The following is a 23,113-nucleotide window of genomic DNA, read 5'->3' as shown; positions in this document are numbered from 1 at the left end:
TTCAGCATCAGTCTTTCCAATGAATATTCAGGGTTGATTTCCTTTCAGATTGACTGGTTTGATCTCCCTGCTGTCACAGGGACTCTCATGAGTCTTTTCTAGCACCACAGTTAGAAAGCATCAGTTCTTTGGCGCTCAGCCTTCTTTATGGTCTAACTCTCACATCCATACACGACTACTGGAAAAACCATAGCTTTGACTATACGGACCTTTGTCAGCAAAGTGATGTCTCTGCTTTTTAATACACTGTCTAGGTTTGTCATAGTTTTCCTTCCAAGGAGCAAGTGTCTTTTCATTTCATGGCTGCAGTCACCATGCACAGTGATTTTAGAGCCCAAGAAAATAAAATCTGTTGTTGCTGCTACTTTTTCCCCTTCTGCTTTCCATGAAGTGAGATAGTACCTTGTTTTTAAAAAATCCTAACAGTGTAACATTTTCTCATAGTTATGAGAACTACAAAAATGTTCATAATAGCTGGTTAACATCTCATCCTATGGTTTTCCTGTCATTGCTTAAGTTATCCCAACATTGAGCACTTAGCGTCCCCCCTTTTCTGAGCAGGTAAGAAGGATGCTGAAATGGATTTATGCTTCATGTGAAGCGTGTGACCGTGGGAGAGGATTCTGCCCGGCAACAGGAGCCTAGGAGGTAGAGCCTGTGGTGCCTTTTAGGGGCAGCTCTGAGAGGGAGAGGACATGGCCTTCTGTGGTTGTCTTCCTTTCTTAATTAATCTGGGAAGGACTTCCTGGGCAAATGGCAGGGATGCCCAGTCCCCCTGGATCTAACAGCCTGCCTGCGCTGGGCTCCGCAGGCAGCCGCGCCCCACAGCGCCCCCTTGTGGCTCCCCATCTCGGGTCCGCTCCTCCGCCGGTGTGGCAATGGCAGAATTTGGCGCATCATCTCTAGGTTGGCAAAAACAGCCCAGCAAAGAGGAGGAGGTTGTAACAAAAAGCCAAGCAAGAGAAACCAAGCCCAAAGGCTCAGGGGCTGAGTGGGGAGGGCGAGGCCCTCAGTGCTTGGGTCCCCCATCTCCGCCCCACGTCCTGATGGGAAGTGTCCACTCAGGGCCTCCTGGTCGGTCTCTGGGAGCCCCTCCCATACTCCCACGTGGTGACCTTTTTTGCAGCCTCTGTGGCCTCCTGGTCTCCAGGGCTACCCCAGGTGCTGTCCCCAAGTGGCCATTTTGGAGAATGCTCCCCCAGGCATCCCCACCACACGGCCATTACTTGTGGGTCTCACGTTCTCCAGACTCCAGTCCACCCTCAAGGACCCTGGAAAACAGGTCCTGCAGGCTGTGGGTTTTCCTCTGCAGAGAGAGAACCTGGTACCTGTCTGGGTGGGGCTGGGTGTGATGGACCCTGGCCCTGCAGGGCTGCGGGCTTGGCCCAGGGATGTGGAAAGTGCTGGGCGCTGGCTAGGGCTGTGAAGGGGCAGCTCTGCTGATGGCACCACTGGGCCTCATGAGCTGTGGGATGGTGCCCTGGAGCCCCGCCAAAGACCACTCGAAAACACACCGTGTTCCCGTGCTCACGTCTGCTTCTCCTTCAGATGCTGGACGAGAACCACCACCTAATCCAGTGCATCCTGGACTATCAGAGCAAGGGCAAGACGGCTGAGTGCACCCAGTGAGTGGCCGCATCGCCTGCACCCCTCCCAGCTGCCTCGGGCTCAGTGGCCTGAGAGAGTGGGGCCTCGGGGTTAGCTAAGCTGCTGAGTCAGCTCCCCCTGGGTGGCTCCCCACGGAGAGGTGGGCGGGTTTGGAGGAAAATGCGAGTGTAGGGGAGAGTGGACCGCTGTGGGGCCCAGGGCTAGGTGCAGAGTGAGCTCACGAGCTGCTCTCTTAGATGCTGTTGCCTCTTCGAGGGCTGGGGTATCAAGTGAGCCCAGTGCCAGGGTCCACCAATGAGGCTCGCCCCCTGGCAGACCCTCCTATGTCTCCCTGGCCCCCACATCCCTCTGACCCACCTCCACCTCCATCCTCTGAACAGACTCAGTGGTACGAGGTCGGGGTATCCCTCCCCACCCCCGGCCCTTTCTGGATTCCAGAGCGCTGTGCCACCTGCCCGTTCCCCCCGCCCCAGGGCTTGGCTGCAGGGCTGGGCAGGCTCCTCCCCTCACCTATGCCCCCGCCTGCAGGTACCAGCAGATCCTACACCGGAACCTGGTCTACCTGGCCACGATCGCAGACTCCAACCAGAACATGCAGTCTTTGCTGCCCGCCGTGAGTGCCCACCAAGGCTTGGCGGGGGGGCGGGTTGGTATAGACACCATTGGTCCAAAGCTGTGGGGCTGCTGTCTGGTTCAGATCTGGGAGATGAGGGTGCCCGGGTAGGTAGGGGGTCACTTGGAAGCTCCATCTTCAGTGATCAGAGGTGGGCCTAGGGGTGGAGGAGGAGCAGGGCGCCTGGCAGCCTGATACTGTAGCACAGGACAGGCTGTGCAAGGGCTCAAGGCTACCAGGGACAGAGACCCCGGCCAGCTGAGACCAAGGAGGGTGGTGGGGAAGGGTGTGGAGAAGGTGAGGTGGATGCAGCTGGGGCTGGTGAAGCAACTCCCTGAGTCCCAGGAATGGGGGGCCCAGCTTTGAACCTCAAAGTGTGTGTTGAAAAGCTTGGGAAATACTTGGAGTAGCATTTCTGTCTTGGCCTGAGCTGTCCAGCTGTATGAGAGTGGTGGTCTGTCTTAGAGGCTTTGCCAGGCAGCCAGCAAATGTGGCTGCAGGTCTTGGGGTGGCTGAGTCCCTGGATGAGATGGTCTAGAGGCTGTTCTTCGCGTTAACTCTCCTCCCGGTGACCTTCCTATTGCCACAGCCGCCAACGCAGAGCATGACGCTGGGCCCAGGAGGGCTGTCCCAGAGCGGCTCGGCCCAGGGCCTGCACTCGCAGGGTAGCCTCAGTGATGCCATCGGGGCCGGCCTGCCACCCTCCTCCCTCATGCAGGCCCAGATTGGCAATGGTGAGCAGCCCCGGCACGCTGGGCTCGGGTTGGTTCCGGGAAACAAGCAGGTCACCGACTGGGCTCCCGAGTGGCTGGTGCTGCAGTGGAGACCCCCTCTTCCCAGAGGCCCTGCTGCGGGCACACGTGCGCAGATGACACGGGGGGGTGGGTAAGGCCCTTGTTGCAGCCCCAGATTGGCTGCGACCCTGAAGATCGACATGCGTCACCTGGTCACATGAGTGCACAGGTGTCCTGTCCTTGGGTTGAGAGTCGGTAGCAGCCATTGGGAAGGTTGATTAATGTGATGGGAAGCAGGCCGTTTCCTTCTCTGGTTGCGTCCTTGACTGTGGTCAGCCTCCCCCCTGCACAGGCACCTGAAGGAAGCTCGGGGTGGGGGGGTCTTTCAGAGCCAGTCTTCCGTGGGTTTCACACCCCATCACCCCCGACAGGTCCGAACCACGTGTCCCTGCAGCAGACGGCGCAGAGCACGCTGCCCACCACCTCCATGAGTATGTCAGGCAGTGGCCACGGCTCGGGGCCCGGCTACAGCCACTCAGGCCCTGCCTCGCAGAGTGTACCCCTGCAGAGCCAGGGCGCCATCAGCAACTACGTGTCCCGGGCCAACATCAACATGCAGTCCAACCCAGGTACTGCCCTGTTCGGCCCATGGCCCCCTCCTCTGGCAGCTCCCCGAGGGGCGGGGCTGGTGGGTACAGGCCTGGTGGGTCGGGGCCTTGGCTGTTCCCACGGCAGCTTCAGGGGAGGCTCTGAAGGGTGGTGGCATGCCCCACCCTACCCTGCACTGGGAGGACAGGGAAGGGCTCCCACAGGCAGGAGGCAAGCAGGGCATGCTGAGGAGTGGCGGGAGCCCCGCCGGGCAGCTTGGAGCCTTGAGCACTCAGGAAGCGTAGGGTCCAAACTGGGGTGCCCCATGAGTTTCAAAGCTTAGACAGAAACAGAGTGTGAAATTACTCCTTGCTTCTCGTTATGTTAATTACATACTGAGAACAACCTATTTGGGATATATTGAGTCAAATAAAATGTTGCTGAAATAGATTTCACCTGTTTCTTTTCAGTCTGTGATGTGGCTCGCATATCTTGTGCTGGACAGTGCTGCCTGGAGGGTCCCGAGCAGGGGGGCAGGAAAGGACAGGCAGGCGGGGCCCCCCAGGGCCCTTTGAGGCTACCGTCTGGGGAGGGCAGGGCAACAGGCTTCTCTGGGACCAGCAGGTGGGAGCCGCGTTTCACATTTTATAAGTCGCCCAAAGGCACTTTGGCAGGAAGGGTGACGTGGCCCCATCAGGGGGGCCTTGTGGAAGCCGCAGCCTGGGGTGAGGGTGCAGACTGGTCTGGGGGTGGGGGGGCACCACCGGGAACTGCTTGGGTTACGGGGTCTGTCGTGTTCCCCAGTGTCCATGATGCACCAGCAGGCAGCCTCGTCTCACTACAGCGCGGCGCAGGGCGGAAGCCAGCACTACCAGGGCCAGTCCATGGCCATGATGGGCCAGAGTGGGCAGGGGGGCGGCGTGATGGGGCAGCGGCCCATGGCGCCCTACCGGCCCTCCCAGCAAGGTGAGGCCGCCCTCGGTACAGGGAACCGGTGGGGGGAGGGCCGCTGTGGGAAGCCCGGCTCCTGGGGGCTGGACATGCAGGGCCCCGTGTCCCCTGGGTGGGCCCGTCTGGGAGGTTCTGGGGCTCGGGGAGGTGACGTCAGCACTGTCCCCCCAGGCTCGTCCCAGCAGTACTTGGGTCAGGAGGAGTACTACGGCGGCGAGCAGTACGGCCACGGCCAGGCCGCTTCAGAGCCCATGAGCCAGCAGTACTACCCCGATGGTGAGGCCCACTTCCTCGGCATCTGTCCCCATCCCCAGTTGTTCCCAGTTCAGTCCCCATGCCCCCGCCAGCAAAGCACCCAGAGTCCCCTTTGAGGGTGGGGGCTGGTCTCTGCTGAGAGAAGCTTCCTGCACTGGGCTCCCTGGGGCTGGGGGCACAGTCCTCTGAATGGATGGACATAAATGTCTGAAGGATGGCCACGAGCTCATGGTGAAGTGCCTTCAGGAAGGTGACGAACCTGAGCCAACTGTATGTCCCGTAACACCCACCTCCCAGCTGCTCAGTTACACCTTCTGCAGGTTATTTTCCTTTTCCGTGTCACCGTTCCGGCATCTTTAAAATCAGGATTTGTGGAGATGGCTTAAAGTGACTGCAGAGGACAGGTGGGATTTGGGGAGGACCCCATGCAGGGATGTGTGACCAGGTCAGGCAGTGGGCGGTGGGGAGGTGGCCAAGACCAGAGGGGTCACGCACTCCAGTGGGAGCCGGCGGCGGGATGGTGACCACATAGTGACATTAAGAGCTAATGGACACATGTGTGTCAGACATGGGGCACCAAGTATGCCCTGTAAACCTTGGCTTGTTGGCCCCAGGAGCAGGTAGCCGTCTGCACTTTAAAGGAACCTCGGCTGCCAGACAGCAGGAAGAGCCCCCACAAGCTCCATCTAGGACACAGGACCCACATCCAGTGGCAGGCCATCCTGACCTGATGGCTGAGTCCATGTGGTCTTTCCCGGGACTGGGAAGCCAGGACCTCTGCTGACTGCTAGGTGCCCCGTTTCCTTGCAGGACACGGCGACTATGCCTACCAGCCGGCATCCTACACAGACCAGAGCTACGACCGGTCGTTTGAGGACTCCACGCAGCACTACTACGAGGGCGGTAAGGCAGCTGGCTGTGAGCCCCAGGCCTAATGTGCACAGGGCCTGCAGAAATGGGGCAGGTGCTGATAGAGCTGCCAGGGTGATGTCACCAAACTGATTGGGTGCCAGCTGGCCCTGGAAAGGACTTCCTGCTGCCCCAAGGAAACCCTGAGAGGAGAAGGGCCACTAATAAGCTCATGGGTGATGGGATCAGGGCCCCCAGTCTGCTGGTCAGGAGTGGGGACAACGTCAGGGCTGCCAGTGGCCCAGGAAAGAAAAGACGATGCGAATGGAACAAGTGACTAGAAAGTGTGACTTTTGGGGTGACCTTTTTTAATTGTAAAAACACGTAATGTTGCCATTTTAGCTGTTTTTAAGCGCACACTCCAGGGGCACCAAGCACGTGCGCGTTGTGCGGTCACAGCGTCGTCTCCAGAGCCTTCGTCTTCCTGAGCTGCCCATCTGTCCCCAGGAAACACTCCCTCCGTTTCCCCTCCCTCTCCGGGGAAGCTGGCTCAGCCTCCTCCTCAGGAAGGGCCCCACGCTGCTCACCAGGGCGGGCCTGTCAAAGTCTCAAGTGCAGTTTGTCCCCTCGCTTTGGGTTACAAGCATCCCCCTCCATGATTGATGAGGACTTTGCTAAGACGTCCAGTGACTTCTTTTAGGGCAGGTGTGGCAGACGGCATGGTTTCCTCCTGGATCTGGAAACGTTTTGTTCCACCTGGTTAGTGACCCCCGCACAGGACCACACACGGTACTGGCCACGCCTCAATGGGCGGCCTGCCTGGTCTTTTTTAGCTGGGAGGTGGGGGTGTTTCTTTCAGAGGAGTGGTCTGTGCCCTGAGAAAGGCAGGGGTGTTGGGTGGGGGTGATAAGAGGTGGCTTGAAGCTGACATGAAGGACTTTCCCATAATTAGCTTTGTCCCCCAAGGGAATGAGGAACCTCAAGAGACACAGGTGGCTGGTCCTGGTATTGTTCACAGGAGGCAGGCGCCCTGCAGGTTCCCTGGAGTGAGAGGTGCCAAGAAGTGGCCCGGGGCACAGTAAACCCAGATGGGTGGGACAGGGTTGCTGTCGGGGCCACTGCAGAGCCCTCCATGGAAACCTTGACGTCCCACTGGCATTTCCTCTCCAAGAGGTTTACAGGAGCAGAGGCTGGACACAGCCAGTGTCCACTGTGGCATGTCCAGGGCACTGCTGTGGCAGGTCCCCTGGGTCACACCAGGTGTGCAGCACCAGGGTGTCTGGATGCTGCCTTCTGTGTAAAACAGCGAGTGCTAAGAGCACACCCACCCACCATAAACAGACGAGAAATACTGGGGACAGCGATGGAAGAGACTCGGGGGTGATAAGGCCAGGCTGGGCGGGTGGTGCAGGCGGGCCCTGGGCCTCTCCAAGGTGGACTGGGTTTGTTTTTAGATTTCAAATTGCATCAATGTATCTGTCCATTTAGAAGTCAAACTTCGAAATAGTAAACATTATTGGCTCTCGTTGAAAATCAAAGCACTAATCCTGTGGCTGTGCAGATCTGTCCCCAACCCCCAGTCCCCGGGTCAATCCTCAGTTTCTCCCAATGGTAGTGGTGACTATGGGTGGGCATTCGGGACAGCAGGGTGGCTCTGCCCCAAATGGCTGCCACTCAGGCCCCAAGGCTCATCTGTGCTTGACGACAAGGTTTTATAGACAAGTCACCATCATGGGTTTGTTTCTTTGTTTTGTGACCACATGCCTGCCACATTTATTAACACCAGCCTCTTCTTTCACCAATGAGTGTTTCCTTTTTTCATGGCCACGTCATAGACTGTCGCAATATTCTTAAAGATAGAAACAAATGAAAAAGAGCAGAAAAACAAGGGAAGTTGTCGTCTCTGCCCCAGTGGAGGGAAAGCCCTGGGTTGTTCCAGGAAGGGCAGAATCTGGGCTGCCTGGCTCTGCTGCTCCCACAAGACCCTCTTGAGAACCCCTCAGGCATGTTCAAAGAGTCCTGCCTCTTGTTTCAGAGTTGTCCAAACCAGCCCATCTTCTGCTGAAGTTTGGCCCTGGGTCAAGGGAAGGTTTTTCTGGGTACGTGAGAGCTGCGCTGCATTCTCACTCACTGCACACCTGCTGTGTCCAGGCCTCAGCGGCTGCTGCTGTGAATTAGCCCCTTTACCTGTTACCACAGAAGGAGAACAGGGACCTCCTGTTCCTGGAGAAACCTGCCGAGTCTCTGATGCACTTCTCAGGAGACACAAGGACAGTGAACCCACATCTCCACCAGTTGCTGACACCTCCTTGGCCATTGGCTGTCCCATTGGCCATTATTGCTGGGACTGGCCATGGTTGTGAGGAGGGAGCAGAGGTCAAGATGTTTCCTTAGACGGTGATCAATCAGAAAGACGGAGGAAAGACTTCCCTGGTGGTCCAGTGGCTAAGACTCCACACTCCCAGTGCAGGAGACAGGGTTCGATCCCTGGTCAAGGGAATAGATCCCACCTGCCACAACTAAAGATCCCACATGCCACAGCACAGCTAAGAGCTGGCTCAGCCAAATAATAAATAATTTTTTAAAAAGACCTGGCAGGCTCCTCAGAGTCCACCTTAGAGAAGAGTTTGCCCATATTACAGAGCGTGTTCCTTTTCTTTGTGTGCAGCTGGAAATGGACTTCCTAGTGGGGTTTTAAGCCTTTCCACATGAATTTGCTCTCAAAGCTGTTATTTTTAAATGTACATTATCAGGATCCCAGTTTTTAAATACTTACAATTTATAATTCCTAGAAGAGGACAGTTATTTACAACTGGAAAAATAATGTAGAAAAATGGGTCATTTGGATTCCATTGTTCATAACCTGGCCTCTTGTCATCGTGCCTCTGTCTCTTACTTCAAGAATATGTTCTGATTAAAGAACAACAAAACAACGAACAGCTCTCCTTTCTGGGCAGGCTGTTCACTGGCTCTCGGATGCCACAGAGGAGTAAACTCCTGGGCCCCCGGCCTCCAGCTGCTCCTGCTAGAGGGTGGGGTCTTATGCAAAGTAGGACCCGACTTACTGTAAGTTAAAGGGCACGCACTGTGGTGTGAAGAGCAAAGCCCTATTTGAAAGAAAACAATGAAACCAGGCCTAAATTGGTCTTTGTATAAAGGCACTACGAAAACTGAATGGAATTTAATCTCTACACCAATCTAAAACTTGTGATCTGCGTCAGGAAGACTTTGTAGAAATATTTTTAATTTTTATTGATTTTTAAAATTTTATTTAAATATAGTTGATTGACAGTGTTGTGTTTCAGGTGTACAGCAAAGTGCTTCAGTTATACATATATACATATATTGACATATGTACTTTTTTTAGGTTCTTTTCCATTGTAGGTGTAGGATTTTTAAATGGTTGTTAACACTCGCTCTTAACCCTTGATAACTATTTGTTAATATGCTTACCACTCTCTCAACTTTTACTATGAGCTTTCTTCCCAAAATGAGGCTTTTAGCACGGGTGCTGGCTGGCTAGTTAAGATTTTTGAAAATGAGAATTAAGGCATTTTCTTTGGAAAAAAAAGAAAAAATGAATCTAAAACATCTCTGGGACTATACCCACATATAGATGAAGAACACAGAGGCAAATTTCTGCATCTTTTCATCCATGAAGTACAGGTGTGAACTGGTATGCACATTTGCCTGTGAAACAAAGGTGCACTGAAACATGTGGGGTCCCTTTGAACTATGGGAGTCACACAGCCTTTCCCTGCGTGTGTGTCCAGATCTCCTTCTTATAAGGACACTGGATTAGGGCCCAGTCTAATCCAGTATGGCTTCCCCTTAACAATTACATCTGCAAAGACCCTCTTTCCAAATAAGGCCACAGGTCCCCGGGGTCAGGACCTCAAAGCCCTGGTATCAGGCTTTGTTTTAACTGCAATAGTCTTTTCATTTTGGCTGTATATTTGTATCTCTATCAGATAGTAAGAGAGAAGTATAATAAAACAATTTGTATTGTTGTAGAAAAGAAAAGGTACTGGAGCAATAGAGTCAAATCTATGGAACCCAAAGCAGCCCATACCTTGGGGGACAATGGAGCTGCCATTGTTCTCTGGAAACAAGCTCACGTCTACTTCCCTCTGCAGGAAACTCACAGTACAGCCAGCAGCAGACAGGATACCAGCAGGGCACGGCACAGCAGCAGACGTACTCCCAACAGCAGTACCCCAACCAGCAGAGCTATCCCGGACAGCAGCAAGGCTACGGTAAGGCGGGGGCGGGGGGGGGACGTTGTTGCAGGAACGTGGTCATTCAGTGGGTACCTGCACACTTATTTTGAAACAGCTGTAGGTTTCCAGAAAAGCTGTGGGGAAAGCTGATGGTTCCCCGTGGCTAACCTCTTCTATTCCCAGCGCCCCGTGGGCACAGCTAAGAAACCAGCACTGGTGCGTGGCCGTGAACTGAACCCAGTTTCTTCAGATCTCATGGACCTACCTGCGTGCCTTCTCCTGTCCTGGACTGTCTGGGGTCCCACAACTCCTTGGGTTGCAAGTTGCTCGCACTTTCTTTGTCTTTCCTGACCTTGGCACTTTGAAGAGGGCTAGGCAGGCACTTTGTAGACCCTCCATCAGGGTGGGTTTGTCTGGATTCTGAAAAAAAGACCATGGTGGGGAAGTGCCTTCGTATCCCCTCCCATGGGTGTGACTTGCCTCTACTGAGGCTGACAGTGGTCTTGTGGTCCATGGCGCCTGTCAGGCCTTCCCACTGCCCCATGCCCTCCATCCCCTACTCCAGACTGTGTTGTCACTGGGTCTATCCCCACCTGAGGGGGCATCATCCACATAGATTGTCCAGGAAGTCTTCTCCAGGGAAGATAGGTGTCTTCTCCCCTGTTCACTTAGTTATTGATCATATATTTCTATTGGTAGGTACTCACAGGTACTGATGTTACAGATCGGGTTATGATCCAAACTTCTTTATTTTATGGTTCAAGCTGTCTCAGCCCTGCCTCTCGGGAGCTTGGGTTGGTGCCTGTGCCCCTTGGATGTGCCCCCTGCTTTTGGCTTTGGGCATGTGCTGCTTTCTGGGACCACAGCAGCCCTTGAAGCAGCTGGTTTTGGAAAAACCCCTCAGCCTTTGTCAATTCCGCCTATCCTGTCCACTTAGGCTTTGAGGCACCATCACTGTCCTGCGTGGTTTTCGCCATTTGCTGTGCATTTAACTCATGTTTACAGTGATAACTGTGACTGTGTAAACTGGTCCCAAGAAGCAGGTCTAGCGCTCTGACAGCAGCCCCCAGTCCCCGTCTGGATGTTGGGGGGGTGGTGTGCATAGCTGGAGCCATGGGGGCATAGCAGGGTTGGCCGCCAGCTGTGGTGCTTTCACTGCTCAGGTTTAATGTGGCAGAAAAATGGGTGCCGATGTCTCAGGGGCTTCCCCAGTAGCTCAGCTATAAAGAATCCACCTGTAATGTAGGAGCCGCAGTAGATGCAGGTTGGATCCCTGGGTCGGGGAGATTCCTTGGAAGAGGACATGGCAACCCACTCCAATATTCTTGCCTGGAGAATTCCATAAACAGAGGAGCCTGGCGGGCTACATTCCGTGGGGTTCAGACACGACTGAATTAGCAGGAACGCACGTCTCAGGGGCTTGGGAGGACCTGTGGGAGAGGGTGTTGGGGGGTGATCTCACGATCCTGCTGTGTTCTAGGACCCGCCCAGGGTGCCCCCTCACAGTACTCCAGCTACCAGCAGGGACAAGGCCAGCAGTACGGAAGCTACCGAGCATCTCAGACGGGCCCGTCCACCCAGCAGCAGCGGCCTTATGGCTACGAGCAGGCAAGCCTTCTGCCCGTTTCCAGACCCACGCTTCACCTTGTACATCACATGTGACAAAGGTTTCCCCTATGGCCGTGAGGAATAATAAAATGGGACAGGCTGGCTCCCTAGGTTCCTCCAGAACATGAATTCTCTGAGCCTGTAAGGTTTTTAAAAATTTCCACTTCAGTCAGACACAGCTGGCTCTTTGTGTCCTAAACTCGCCTAGAGTCTCGTCTTTCACACCTTGGATGTCTCCCTCATGCCTGTTTCCCTCATGTCTGTTGCGTGCCTGCAGGTTACGGCACCTAGGCAGATTGTAGAGCTTGCATCTTGCCTGGCACAGTTGGATCTGTCTGGGGCAGGAGCAGGGTGGTAGGCGGGAGGAGATGGGTCCTGGGCACTCTGGAGTCTCCTTGGAGGACAGTCCCGGGCGAGAGGTGATTATCTATCAGTGACTATATGGTAGGTCCGAGGCACTAATGACAATTTACATGGCTAATAAAACCTTAAGGCACTGTGTGGATTAGGGGTGTTTTTCTCTTGGTACCTGAATAGGTAAGGTCCTGTATCTCATTTTTTAAATACTTCTCACCTTGCTCCCTAAAGAGAGATAAAGAATGAGCCAGTTGTACGTAGAGAATGAGTTTTCAACAGGAGGTACACAAGCCCAAGGCAGAGTTATTAGGGGAGCAAAGCTTTTTGGCTTTTGGAATGTTCCAGTGAGCGTGTGGGAAGCGGTGCCAAGGGGAGTGTGCCTGGGGAGCCCGTCCCAAACCTGCTTACGGCAGGGTCAGGGGGGGATGTGACGGGGTACCTAGCCCAGGCCCAGTGCGGTCAGCTGCTGTGTGACCACGTGAGCCAACCTCTTCCACCCACTGACCTAAGTCAGTCATCTCAGCCTGGATGGTGGCTTCCAGAACATCAGCTACCCACCTGCCTGAGGACACAGGGTGAGGCATTTGGTCGCTGGCCAACCATGCTCATCCACCTCTCATCCTGGGCGTGGGCTGGGGTGGGATCTGTCTCATCCTCAGGTGTGGACCCTCCTACTCAGGCCTGTTGGGGTATAATCTGTGTCTTGCTCTCTTGCAGGGCCAGTACGGAAATTACCAGCAGTGAAGGACCCGCGTCTATGAGGAATCCTGAGGCGGCATGTCCGCCCAGGATGGACAGGCCAGTGACAGCTCTGAGGGGCTGTGACCTGTAGGCTGCCCCTCGCCTCACGCAGCGTCTGCTTGTGAAGCACGCACATTTCATGCGGGGTAGGACAGCAAGCGTGCACGCTGGTGCCAGATGGCGCTTTGATGGTGTGACATATTTGGTGCTGTGTATAGTATTGTATGTCCATACAACGGAGAGGTTGTCCCTTTTTGTCCTCCCCTCCATGTTTCTAGCTAGCTTTAGGGGTCCCTTCATCATTGGAGTCTTCTCTGCCCAGTGATGGGACAAACCTACCAGAGGCCGCAGTCTGCGTGCTCTTATGCACAGACCTGAGGTCTGACTCTCCTCTCATGTTTGTACTGGGGGTGTAAACTTGTCTCTCACTGGCTGCACTGCCCCTGGATGGCAGCCTCTTTCTTCCTGGGCCTCAAGGCCGGGGAGTTGGGGAGGCATTTTCTGTAGTTTGCATCAGTCTCTGTTGTTACCCAATGGAAAGGATAAATAAGCTTCACTTGGAGAGGCTGTGAACCTTTATTTCCAGACCTCGCTCCTTACCTGTATCTCTGGTTCTGTTTATCCAAAAAGTTACACGTTTTTGTATTACAAAGTAAAGAGGGATCAATGACTTTGTTCCAAATAAGTAGGAATCCAACAAGGCAACTGTGATCAGCCTCACCCAGGGAGAGTGGTATTACTGAAGGAAGGAGAGGGTAGTCCTCTGGAATTACTTTGGGTTTGACCCTTGTTTATCGGATGGTCGTTTCTGGAATTTTAATATGTAATATGCTCAATTCTAAATTCATAATTTAAAATAGTGACATGGAATTCTCCAAAGAGTTGGCAAGTTATTTTATACTACTTCTTCCAGGACCTGCTTATTCAGATCTCCAAGCGAGCATTCTTTTTCATTTAGGAATATCTGAAATTCACATCTTATTTTTAAAGAGAACACCACTGATTTTACTGTGTTCTTCCTAAAAAGAAGGAAGGCTCTTACGTAGAGAAATTTGAGTCATTTTTACATTCGTAGGACATTAAATGCCATTTAAATTCTGCACAAACGTTAAAGATAGCTCATGTGGAAAAGTCAGGTCAAAGGAAAAATTCTACATTTCACTAGTAAGTCATACAGACATTTTATCAACCTTTACTTGGATAATAATACCCATATTTATTATGGCCCCTTTAAAAACATCTTTGGGTAAATGCTGACATATTTCCAAGAACCAAGAAAATACAAAAAAAAATCTAATTCTTGATATCTCAAGTCTACTGACGGTGATGTTTTAGTGAAGTCTTATGTTTTAAAATTTTAAAGTAGTACTTTATCCATAATTGGATGCTTTGCAGTCTATAAGATATTTTTAATGTGTTTCTAGCAGAATGAATTCCGTCCCCACTGGGAACACGGCGGCAGTTACTGTTGCTGTTTTACAGATGAAGCACCAGGGCTCTTTGAAGGGACTGCTGGGGTCCAGGACAAGTCCTGTTCTAGGACCTTCTGCCCTCTTCTGTGGAGGCAGAATCACACGGACAGTGGGATAGAAATGTTTATTTTGTAGACTTTCGGGTTTTAGAAACCCTTAATACTAGTAAGGGCTTAAAAAATACATCTCTATATTAAATTACTTAAGTGAGAGCCCTTAATTGCTAAATGACACAGACATTAGCAATTTCAATTTAGGGAGTCATTTCCCTTCATTTTGTTCTGTTCTTTCCTGACAATTCTCATAGAAGTAATTTGCAAACTCAATCGGGGATTAAAATTTCCCGTTGAAAATGTTAAAACATTTCAGAGAACTGTGAAAATAGTTTATTTTTATTCTTTGCCAATATGGGAATATGCCTTTTGTGTATGTGTGTGTGTGTTTTTAAGTGCTGTATTAATACTTTTTGAAGGAAAAGGACACTTGAAAAAAACGTATCCCAAAACTTCAATCTGAAATGTCTTACATTAAGAATTTCTTGAATGTTGTGTATATATTTTAAAAAGCACTTTGTGAAATAGTTTGTACATTTATTTCCTAATTTATACATGATTGTTGGTGTTAATATATTTAATGATTAATAACAAAATGTTTATTTAACGTGCCGTCCATTTTTATGTAACGTGGGGAGTGATGCCAGCGGCTCGTCACTCTCTTGTGTCTCTTCTGTCTGCGGAAGCTCAGGCCGAAGCGAGTCGTCCGCGCGGCGTGGTCGGTGCCGCCTGGTCTCCCGGCTGAGGTGCGGGCGGCCGGGCGGTGACGCCGCGTCCGGACTCGGCACCTCCGGCCCGGCCCGGCCGACCGAGCATCTCTCCAGCGCCCAGCCGGAGCCTCGCCTCGGGGGTCGCTGAGCGCCGGCGGCCGCTCAACCTCAGAGCCAGAGGTGGGCGTCTGACCGTCCAGCCGTGACCGGGCAGGTCGCCCCGTCTCGTTCACGAGCACAGGCCGTCCTCGGACAACCGTCCTCGTCCGCCATTTCTCTCTTCAGTCGGACTTTGGCGTCTTGTTTTATGCCTTTGGTGTGATTAATAAACTGGCTCTTCGAGAACCGACCTGAAGACTGAGTTTCCGTGAGGTGATGGGGAGCCGGAAGCCGCGGTGGGAGAGGGTTGCCCGACTCGCGGTGTCGGAGTCCCTGGGTTCAAAGGAAACACCCGCGCACTTGTTGGAAACCCTCCTCGGCTCTCCCCGGACGCCCGTAGCCCCTCCCCGGACGCCCGTTGCCCCTCCCCCTCCCGCACATGCGCGCTGAGGAACCCTGCGCAGGCGGGGCCGGTCCCGGAAGTGATCCCTGGGGGCGGCACCGGAAGTGACGTGCCCCCAGGGTGGTGAGTGTGGGTAGCGTCCGGGCACCCGTGGGAGAGGGTAAGGGGACAGGCGTGGGGCTAAGCTCGCCCTCGAGTCCCTGGCCCGAGCTTCCTGCTCCCCTTTAGCCCGCGTGGGCGCGCTCCGGCAGGCCGGAGACGCCCTCTGGCCGAGGTCCTCGCGGGTGTTCTGTACTTGCGGTGGCGCGGTCGCACAGAACAGTGTGAGCGTGAACACGCGTGTGAACAGTTCTGCAGAAGCAGCGTCCTGCTCTGAGGGCAGCTCGGGGCAGGCTGGACCTCTTAGACTCGTCCTGGTCGGGCACCCCGGTCCGTCCTGCTTGCAGGCCTGTCCGGAGGGGCTTCCTTCTGTAGAGGACCCTTCTCGAGCGGAAAGGAGAACACGATTTTAAATGATAGTTCTCAGGCAGATAGATTTTAGCAGCGGAAACGTGTCCAGAGTTAAGGAACACGACATTGATTCTTTAAAAATGACCTCTGCCTTGGTGCCCTGGACGGTGGTCGTGTGTGTGTCCCGCATTTGAAGAACACTGCTGTGAATCACTGGTGCAGTGAGGATACTACGTGAAGTAGGCAAGTGACAGCCTCTCTTGAGTCTCAGCCTCCACTGCTTTAAAATGGGCGTGCAAAATGTAGGGGTCCAAAATCCTGGCACTGTCTCTTGAGACAATTTAAGGAGGGTGTAAAGACCCCCATTTGAAGGGGAGCATTCAGGGAAACACCAGAGTTGGTGTTTTTATCTGGAGCTGGTGACAATGGCGTTGCTTCTGCTCCTGGACACCCGCAGGGTAAGGAGAAGGACCAGGACAGAGGAGCGTAGACATGGCCTCCTTGGCTGGTGGTGCAGCCTTCAGTTGATATCCAGCTCTTCTGCTACTCCATCCAGTCTCTGCCCAACAGCAAGGCAACTGAGGGTGGTCCTGCAGGGTATTCTCTTGAAACAGAGCGGGGTGGGAAAGGAGTCTCGAAAAGCAAATGGGAAAAATCCAGTATGAAGTGCTACCCCTCATAGGGTTGTAAGAAACAAATGGGTTTGTTTTGGGGGGTTTTTTTGGCCTCAAGACTTACGGGCTCTCAGTTCCCTGGCCACAGAGTGAACCTAGGCTTCTGGCAGTGAGAGCCCAGAATTCTAACCACCAGGGAACTCCTTCCAAGTGGCATATGGGCTAAGAGGGCCTGACTCATGTGGAAAGTGGTGAGTGAGATGAGAACTCCTTTCATGGGCTCATTTATTTCAGAAACCTACATCAGGATTTTTCTGGCCCAGGCACCTACACTTCTTTAGTTTTGATTTCATGTTCAGGTTTAAACCAGATGTCTTATTTTACCAGTTTGCCTTTTGTTAAGGAGTCATGATACCTTCAAGGCTTTTCTTAGCGAGACCCCAAGCGATGTTGGAAGGTGTGGGGTTCTGGATGCTAGCAGCCCGCGTGGTCCCTGGGCCCAGCTGCCTTCTTCTGCTGCGCGCTTCTCCCAGGCTGCTCTCAGTCAGCTGTGCGGACTGCACCAAGCACCAGGAACCCCCCAGGAAGCAGCCACTCTCGGAGAAAAAACTGGTGAGACTTCTAGAAACCCTGAAGGGATTTGCCTCCAGTTTCCTCATTGGAAGTCACAGGGTGTTGTTTTGAACTCCCATTACCTTGTCTTCATTTATCCTTGAAAATGAGGACATGAGATGAAGGCCTGTGGATACCAAATACCGTGCTGGCCAAAACTGTGGTGGCCCCAAGGTGGTGCCCAGTGTGCTAGAAGTGATGACCCTTCTGGGTATTCTCTCCCTTCACCAGGAGGGTGCCCAGGCTCCTGTATCACAGCTTATGTGTCTGAGATAAGTATTATATATATTCTTACATGCATGGAGAAGGGAACGGCTACCCACTCCAGTATTCTTGCTGGAGAATTCCATGGACAGGAGAGCCTGGCGGGCTGCAATCCATGGGGTCACAAAGAGTCAGATACAACTGCGTGACAAACACTTTCACTTTTCACTTTCATATTCTCAAATATGTGTGAATAGTTCTTAATTTATAACATTGGAGAGGGGCGCATAGACGTTTAGTTTTATAGTTCTCAAAGTCTTACACTTGTTTTGTTCTTCTATTTACCAAAACCTATTTAAAATATGAATGATCTTTAATTAAACTGAAGAATGTACGTGTTTAAGACCACTTTGCGTTCTCCTAAGTAGCGGGTTCCACATGAGGCTTATTAGGGCAGAGAGTACTTCCTGTGGAAAAACTTTGGCAGTCAGCAGGTGTACTCAGATGTGTCAGCTTTCCAGGGGTTGTGTCTCCTGCCTAGAATGTAAACACTGACTCTGAGTTTTATCTTCTGTACAGTGCTCATCAGTTGTGCTCTTTTCCCATCAGGTTGCTTCCCATCATGTTCAAAATTATGCACCGTGTTTTTGACTAGTAATTCATGGTTTTTCCATGTGGTGGTGCCAGAGCACCTTAAAATATGTGTGTGTTTTCCTTTTTTAAAAAAAGATCTGCTTATGGAAATGCAGGTGCCTTGGTCCCCACGGAGGGGCTGTGTGGGTGGCCACATCTGCCTGTGCGCTCCTGTGGGAAGCAGGCAGGCTTCTTGGGACAGGGCAGCTGGGCTGGGGTGGTAGCCCCAACTCGCACCCTGGCACCTCGGGCAGCTGCACATCTTGTGTTAGTGAACATTTATTAAACATTAGCCCGGTCGGTTAGTTAGTTCTGATTCTTTAGGTCAGTTGTAGCTCCCTTAGGGACCTGGAGAAGAACTTGCTCACAGATTAGAGCTCTGTTTACATCACCACATTTAAAAATGTGGACCTACTCAGTTGGCCAGAGAAGACTTCTGCTTTTAGCGGGAAGCCTGGCAATGGCCCAGGGACTGTCGCTCTCAGTGTCTCGTGCTGAGGAACAGAAACTTCGTTAGTAAAGGTCTGTTATTTCAGTAGTGTGTTTCTGTTTGGAAAAATCTAGGAAGACGCTGTATTTAAGGAGTGTCTCCTATGCTGTGCTGTATTTAGGTTGTTAGTGTTACGTTTGTCTCTGGGGTGTGTATTCCACGCTGACCACTCTTTACATCTGCGTTGTAGATTTACATTTGCCTACAAATAGCAGTGACTTCTGGGAACTCTTTCTTATATTTGCATTTTAGGGGAGATTAGCAATGTTAGTATCATTAGCATCTAATTTTAAAGCTCTTCCTAGGTAGAAAAGGTACCTTTCAAATGGCTACTTGGTCCTTGGAAGGACTGCGGAGTTAATACCAATCAGGGCACCCTGTGCTCTCTGCAGAAACAGCATTTTGTGGATCATCGCCGAGTGCTCGTCCGAGGGGGACACGGAGGCAATGGGGTGAGCTGCTTTCACAGTGAACCCCGGAAGGAGTTTGGAGGCCCTGATGGTGGTGATGGAGGCAACGGGGGCCATGTCATCCTGAGAGGCAGGTGCCGTCGGGCAGCTGGGGAAGTTCAGTGGGTCTGCCATCTCTGGATGGGGAGTTTGCACCTTCTTGCCCTAACAGGAATTTCAATTCAAAACCCATGTGTGGACATCATTTTATTAAATTACGTGGATGTTCACATTTAGAAATTTCACCCCAAATCAACTTTCAAACCAACTTTGATGGTTTGTTGTTTTTTTCACATTTCAGGAACATAAAGACTATCAGGGAATCTAATTCTGGTACCATATGTCCAAGGGTTAAATCTGTTACTGTCCCAGTCAAGTGCTGAAAGGGTGTTGATGGCCCCTACACACGTGGAGCACAAAGGCCTAGCAAACTAGTCCTCTTGGAGTTGTAGCCATTCACAGCGTGGTAATAAAGTGCAGCTGTTTTCAAACTCACAGTGATATTGTGGGTAGTTATGAAGTTTTTGGAAACTGTAGTATCTTTTATTTTTATTTTTTAATTTGTTTATTTATTTTTGTAGTATCTTTTAAATGAAAATAAGAATTTAGCTTTTTCAAAAAGTCTCATTGCTGGTTTGGTAACTTTTGCCATGACTTCATCCCATGTGCATTCTTAATCTGAACAAGAGAAACTTGACGAAATGAGATGGGTCTGCCTTTAACGCAGAGGGCGATAACGCTTCCCGCTTTGACTTCCAGTTGACCAGCAGGTCAAGTCTCTGTCCTCTGTCCTGTCGCGGTACCAGGGGTTTGACGGCGAGGACGGCGGCAGGAAGAACTGCTTTGGGCGGAATGGCGCTGTCCTCTACATTCGGGTAGGCCAGGCGCGGAGTCCCCTGTCCACCCTGTGGCCCGTCAGGTTCCCAGGTCCTGCGAGTGGTCCAGAGGGGCCCGTCTTCCACGGAGCAACCCCAGACGGGGACTCTTTGTCAATTTCATACCATATGCACCTGTGACCTGTTCACGGTCACAAGACGATTCTGTCTTCCAGCGAGGGGACCCACAGGTCCGCAGTCCCTATCTGCAGCCCCACAAGCCTCCCCTGCCCTACCCCCCTGGGGCATCTCCATGTGAGCAGTGGGTTCATGCCCTCAGCATCGCTCTCATTCACAGATGCTCTGCTCACCCTGATGCTATAGAAGCGCTACTGGGAGAAGCCATTGTGCAGACTGCCCCACAGAACCCTGAGGGCCCTCCTCCCTCTGGGAGCTTGGAAGTACCCCCTTCTCTAGAGCCCCTAAAAACGCTTTGTTGTGTTTCAGGTCCCCGTGGGCACTTTGGTGAAGGAAGGAAATGAAGTCCTGGCTGACCTCTCGCGCCCAGGAGACGAGTTCATTGCAGCAGTGGGCGGGACAGGGGGGAAGGGTAATCGCTTCTTCCTGGCTAACGACAACCGCGCACCCACGACTTGCACCCCCGGACAGCCGGGCCAGGAGCGCGTCCTCTTTCTGGAGCTCAAGACAGTGGCACACGCTGGACTGGTGGGTGTTGTGCATCGCAGCAGCCGAGCAGCCCGCTTTCTCCTATCAGATCCTCTTGGCTTCATCAGGAGCCCTGCTCTTGCTTGTCCCCCGTTCCCAACCTGAGACTCACTGACCCAACCAGTTACAGACTCTGTGGTGATAGTCTTCACTGTCTTCCAGGTTGGATTCCCCAACGCAGGGAAGTCCTCGCTTCTCCGGGCCATTTCAAATGCAAGGCCTGCTGTGGCCGCCTACCCATTCACGACCCTGAACCCCCACGTGGGGATTGTTCACTACGAGGACCACCAGCAGATAGCAGGTAGGATCTCTCAGAGGATTAGGTGATGGTGGCATTCAGAGCCATGCTTATGTAACTTACATGCAGCCTTGTTTTTCTTCATTTAAAAATTGTAGTTCTTTATCAAAATCGGTTTAGATTTGCTTCCCACCCCCTCCCCCAGGCATCTGTTAGAGGCAGTTCGGGAATTTGAGTTTAAATTTCAAACCTGAGGAAATTACTCCTTTTCACCACCTCTATTCTTCTCTTCCATCTACGGGGAATTCGGCAGCATCAGTCATGTGGACAACATGTGATTTTAAAAGCTTTCCCTGTACCATTTTGAGAGAAGAAAACTTTTTCTAGAAGATAATGTACCCATTAAAAATAGTAAGCTTGCTGGCAACGTGGTTTGTATAGCACTTTATATTTTCAGAGGACTCTTTCATAATTTCTATCGGTAATCAAATTATTAATAGATTACAGGAAGCCGTTTTCCCCTTTTTTGAATCACTTTTGAAGCCAGAGAGATTAGAATGTGTTAAGTAGTTCTTATTAGACTGATCTGTCATCGTGCCAGTCACCCAAATATTTCAAAGCATTAGCAAGACTGGAAGCTGCAGTGCCTCAGATGGAATCGGCCTGGTGAATCAGCAAGGCGGAAAATTGAACGACTTCACTCATGAGATATTCTTTGGAAGGAAAGTCTCAGTGCTCAGAGGCCCCGGGCTCCCCTCCTGACTGTCTGCTTGTCTCCTCCACAGTGGCTGACATCCCCGGCATCATCCGGGGTGCCCACCAAAACCGGGGCCTGGGCCTGGCCTTCCTCAGGCACATCGAGCGCTGCCCCTTCCTCCTGTTCCTGGTGGACCTCTCGGTGCCAGAGCCCTGGACACAGCTGGACGACCTGAAGTATGAGCTGGAGCAATATGACGAAGGCCTGTCCAAGAGACCCTACACCGTTGTGGCAAACAAGATCGACCTCCCGCAGGCCAGGGCCCGGCTGCCCCAGCTGCAGGCCCGCCTGGGCCAGGAGGCCATCGCCCTGTCGGCGGCCACCGGGGAAAACCTGGAGGAGCTGCTGCTGCGTCTGAAGGAATTGCACGACCACCATGTAGCCACCGAGCTGGAGCACGGCCGCCAGCCGCTGCGGTGGTAGCAGAGGAGGCAGCACCTGGCAGGCCAGCTGCGACTGGAGATGAGGAAGGAGCCCCAGGGAATTGGGAGGCCTTGGTGCAGGTGCCTTCCTGCCAACCCGGGACTCCCAGCCAACACAGCCCCTGCCCTGGGACAGGACCCCTTGGGCAGCGGACGCTCCTGCCCCCGCCAGTCTGTCTCCAGTGCTTACACGCCTGCCTGCGTGTGAGTGACGTGCTGCAGTGGGCTCATCTGTGTTAATTGGCCCCTAATTATTAATAGCAGGGACTACACGCTGGCTAACGTCACCAGTGGGCACGTGGACAGGAGCCAGCATCAGCAGCGCTGACTCGCAGGTGGTGGCAGCTGAGGCAGAGGTGGGCCTCTGATGCCACAGCTGTTGACACCTTTCATAGGGATGCTCCATCTGCTGCATGAGGCAAGGGGCGAGGAAGCTTTAAAGCAGGTGCCCAGCTGTGAAGAAACAGGGAATCAGTGAGGGTGACGTCCTCCCTGTCATCCCAGACAGTGGTGTGTGCTCTGTGGAAGCTGAGCTTCACGACTGAATGCTCCCAATATCCGACTTGGGCCTCACGGTGGGTTATTAACTGCAGGCTGCGGGCAGGGTGTCGGCAGCCTGAGCCCCAGGGTGGTCAGGGACAGGTCTGTGTTTCTAGGTGTCACTGGGAGTTGTACCCACACCTCAGGGTCCCCCAACTACAGATACCCTAATGAAGACAAGCCCAGTATCGAGCAAAGTGGTCTTAAACTTCTGTTTCCCCCAGCTAAAGGGGGGAAACAGTCTGATGCCCCTGACGTGTCCCTGAGGGGTGAGGGAGGGCAGGGGAACAGGCTCTCTGGGAGTTGGCCTCAGGGTCTCAAGGCATCTGAGCCTCTGGGTCACTCAGACCTGCGTCGTTTCTGCATGATGGGGGCTGGGCAGACCTCAAACAAGCCAGCGCCTCAGCTTTCAGGAGCAATTCTGTTTTGATCTAACATCAAATCTGCAACAAGAACAAGAGTTCTTTACCCGAAGCTTTATTTTAATGTCTTGTAATTTCAGAGGTCCTTGTGTTCTGGAAATCAGAGATGGGTTTTGCATCTATTTGTTCTCTCAGGCCACCACAAAGAGTAAAGCCAGGTCTGAGTAGCATTTAATTATCAACGGCCTTTCATCTTGCTCACAGGGCCCCTGCCACACTCACTCTTCAGAGGCGGAGACACTCAAGATGCCTGTGTAGCTGACCCGCCAGGGGCCCCACTGCAGGGGCAGGGGCTTTTCCAGTTCTTGCTGTGTCCCCCAGAACCTCAGGACCTGACCCTCAGGGGCGCCAGTACATTTGTGGAATGAGCAAGTGTGTGGTGGCAGGTATTTAGTGCTTTTAGGTTGCTTTTAAAGACATTTAAAAGACCAGGTGGAGGCCAAGCCAGAGCCCCTGTCCCAGATCCCCTAGACCTGCCTC

The 23,113-nt window shown here is 52.6% G+C and overlaps 2 protein-coding genes across 3 annotated transcripts in view; both read left to right on the top strand.

The window, feature by feature from the left end:
* SS18L1 (SS18L1 subunit of BAF chromatin remodeling complex) overlaps positions 1-15,108 on the top strand; it is a 28,115-nt gene extending 13,007 nt beyond the window's left edge. The window contains exons 2-11 of one of the 2 annotated variants that reach the window (XM_061436985.1): positions 1,549-1,625; positions 2,137-2,221; positions 2,811-2,955; positions 3,387-3,584; positions 4,348-4,509; positions 4,666-4,770; positions 5,560-5,652; positions 9,735-9,854; positions 11,299-11,426; positions 12,501-15,108. In XM_061436985.1, coding sequence (XP_061292969.1) covers positions 1,549-1,625; positions 2,137-2,221; positions 2,811-2,955; positions 3,387-3,584; positions 4,348-4,509; positions 4,666-4,770; positions 5,560-5,652; positions 9,735-9,854; positions 11,299-11,426; positions 12,501-12,527 — 1,140 coding nt within the window. In that variant the 3' untranslated portion in view covers positions 12,528-15,108. Of the gene's footprint in view, positions 1-1,548; positions 1,626-2,136; positions 2,222-2,810; positions 2,956-3,386; positions 3,585-4,347; positions 4,510-4,665; positions 4,771-5,559; positions 5,653-9,734; positions 9,855-10,001; positions 11,427-12,500 lie in introns of those variants that run through there. The other variant, XM_061436986.1, reaches the window with a different exon arrangement.
* Positions 15,109-15,297: 189 nt separating this feature from the next.
* On the top strand, positions 15,298-22,808 carry MTG2 (mitochondrial ribosome associated GTPase 2). Its single transcript, XM_061436988.1, has 7 exons — positions 15,298-15,954; positions 16,713-16,937; positions 18,657-18,804; positions 19,473-19,588; positions 20,036-20,254; positions 20,417-20,555; positions 21,278-22,808. Exons 2-7 carry the CDS (start codon positions 16,734-16,736, stop codon positions 21,670-21,672), a joined length of 1,221 nt encoding a protein of 406 aa, XP_061292972.1. The 5' UTR covers positions 15,298-15,954; positions 16,713-16,733; the 3' UTR covers positions 21,673-22,808.
* The last annotated feature ends 305 nt before the right edge of the window (positions 22,809-23,113 follow it).

Source organism: Bos javanicus, chromosome 13 (genome assembly GCF_032452875.1).
Source record: "Bos javanicus breed banteng chromosome 13, ARS-OSU_banteng_1.0, whole genome shotgun sequence".
In the NCBI taxonomy this organism is placed as follows: domain Eukaryota; kingdom Metazoa; phylum Chordata; class Mammalia; order Artiodactyla; family Bovidae; genus Bos; species Bos javanicus.
Note: the sequence above shows the minus strand (reverse complement) of the source record. Positions and strands in the feature narration are given on the sequence as shown.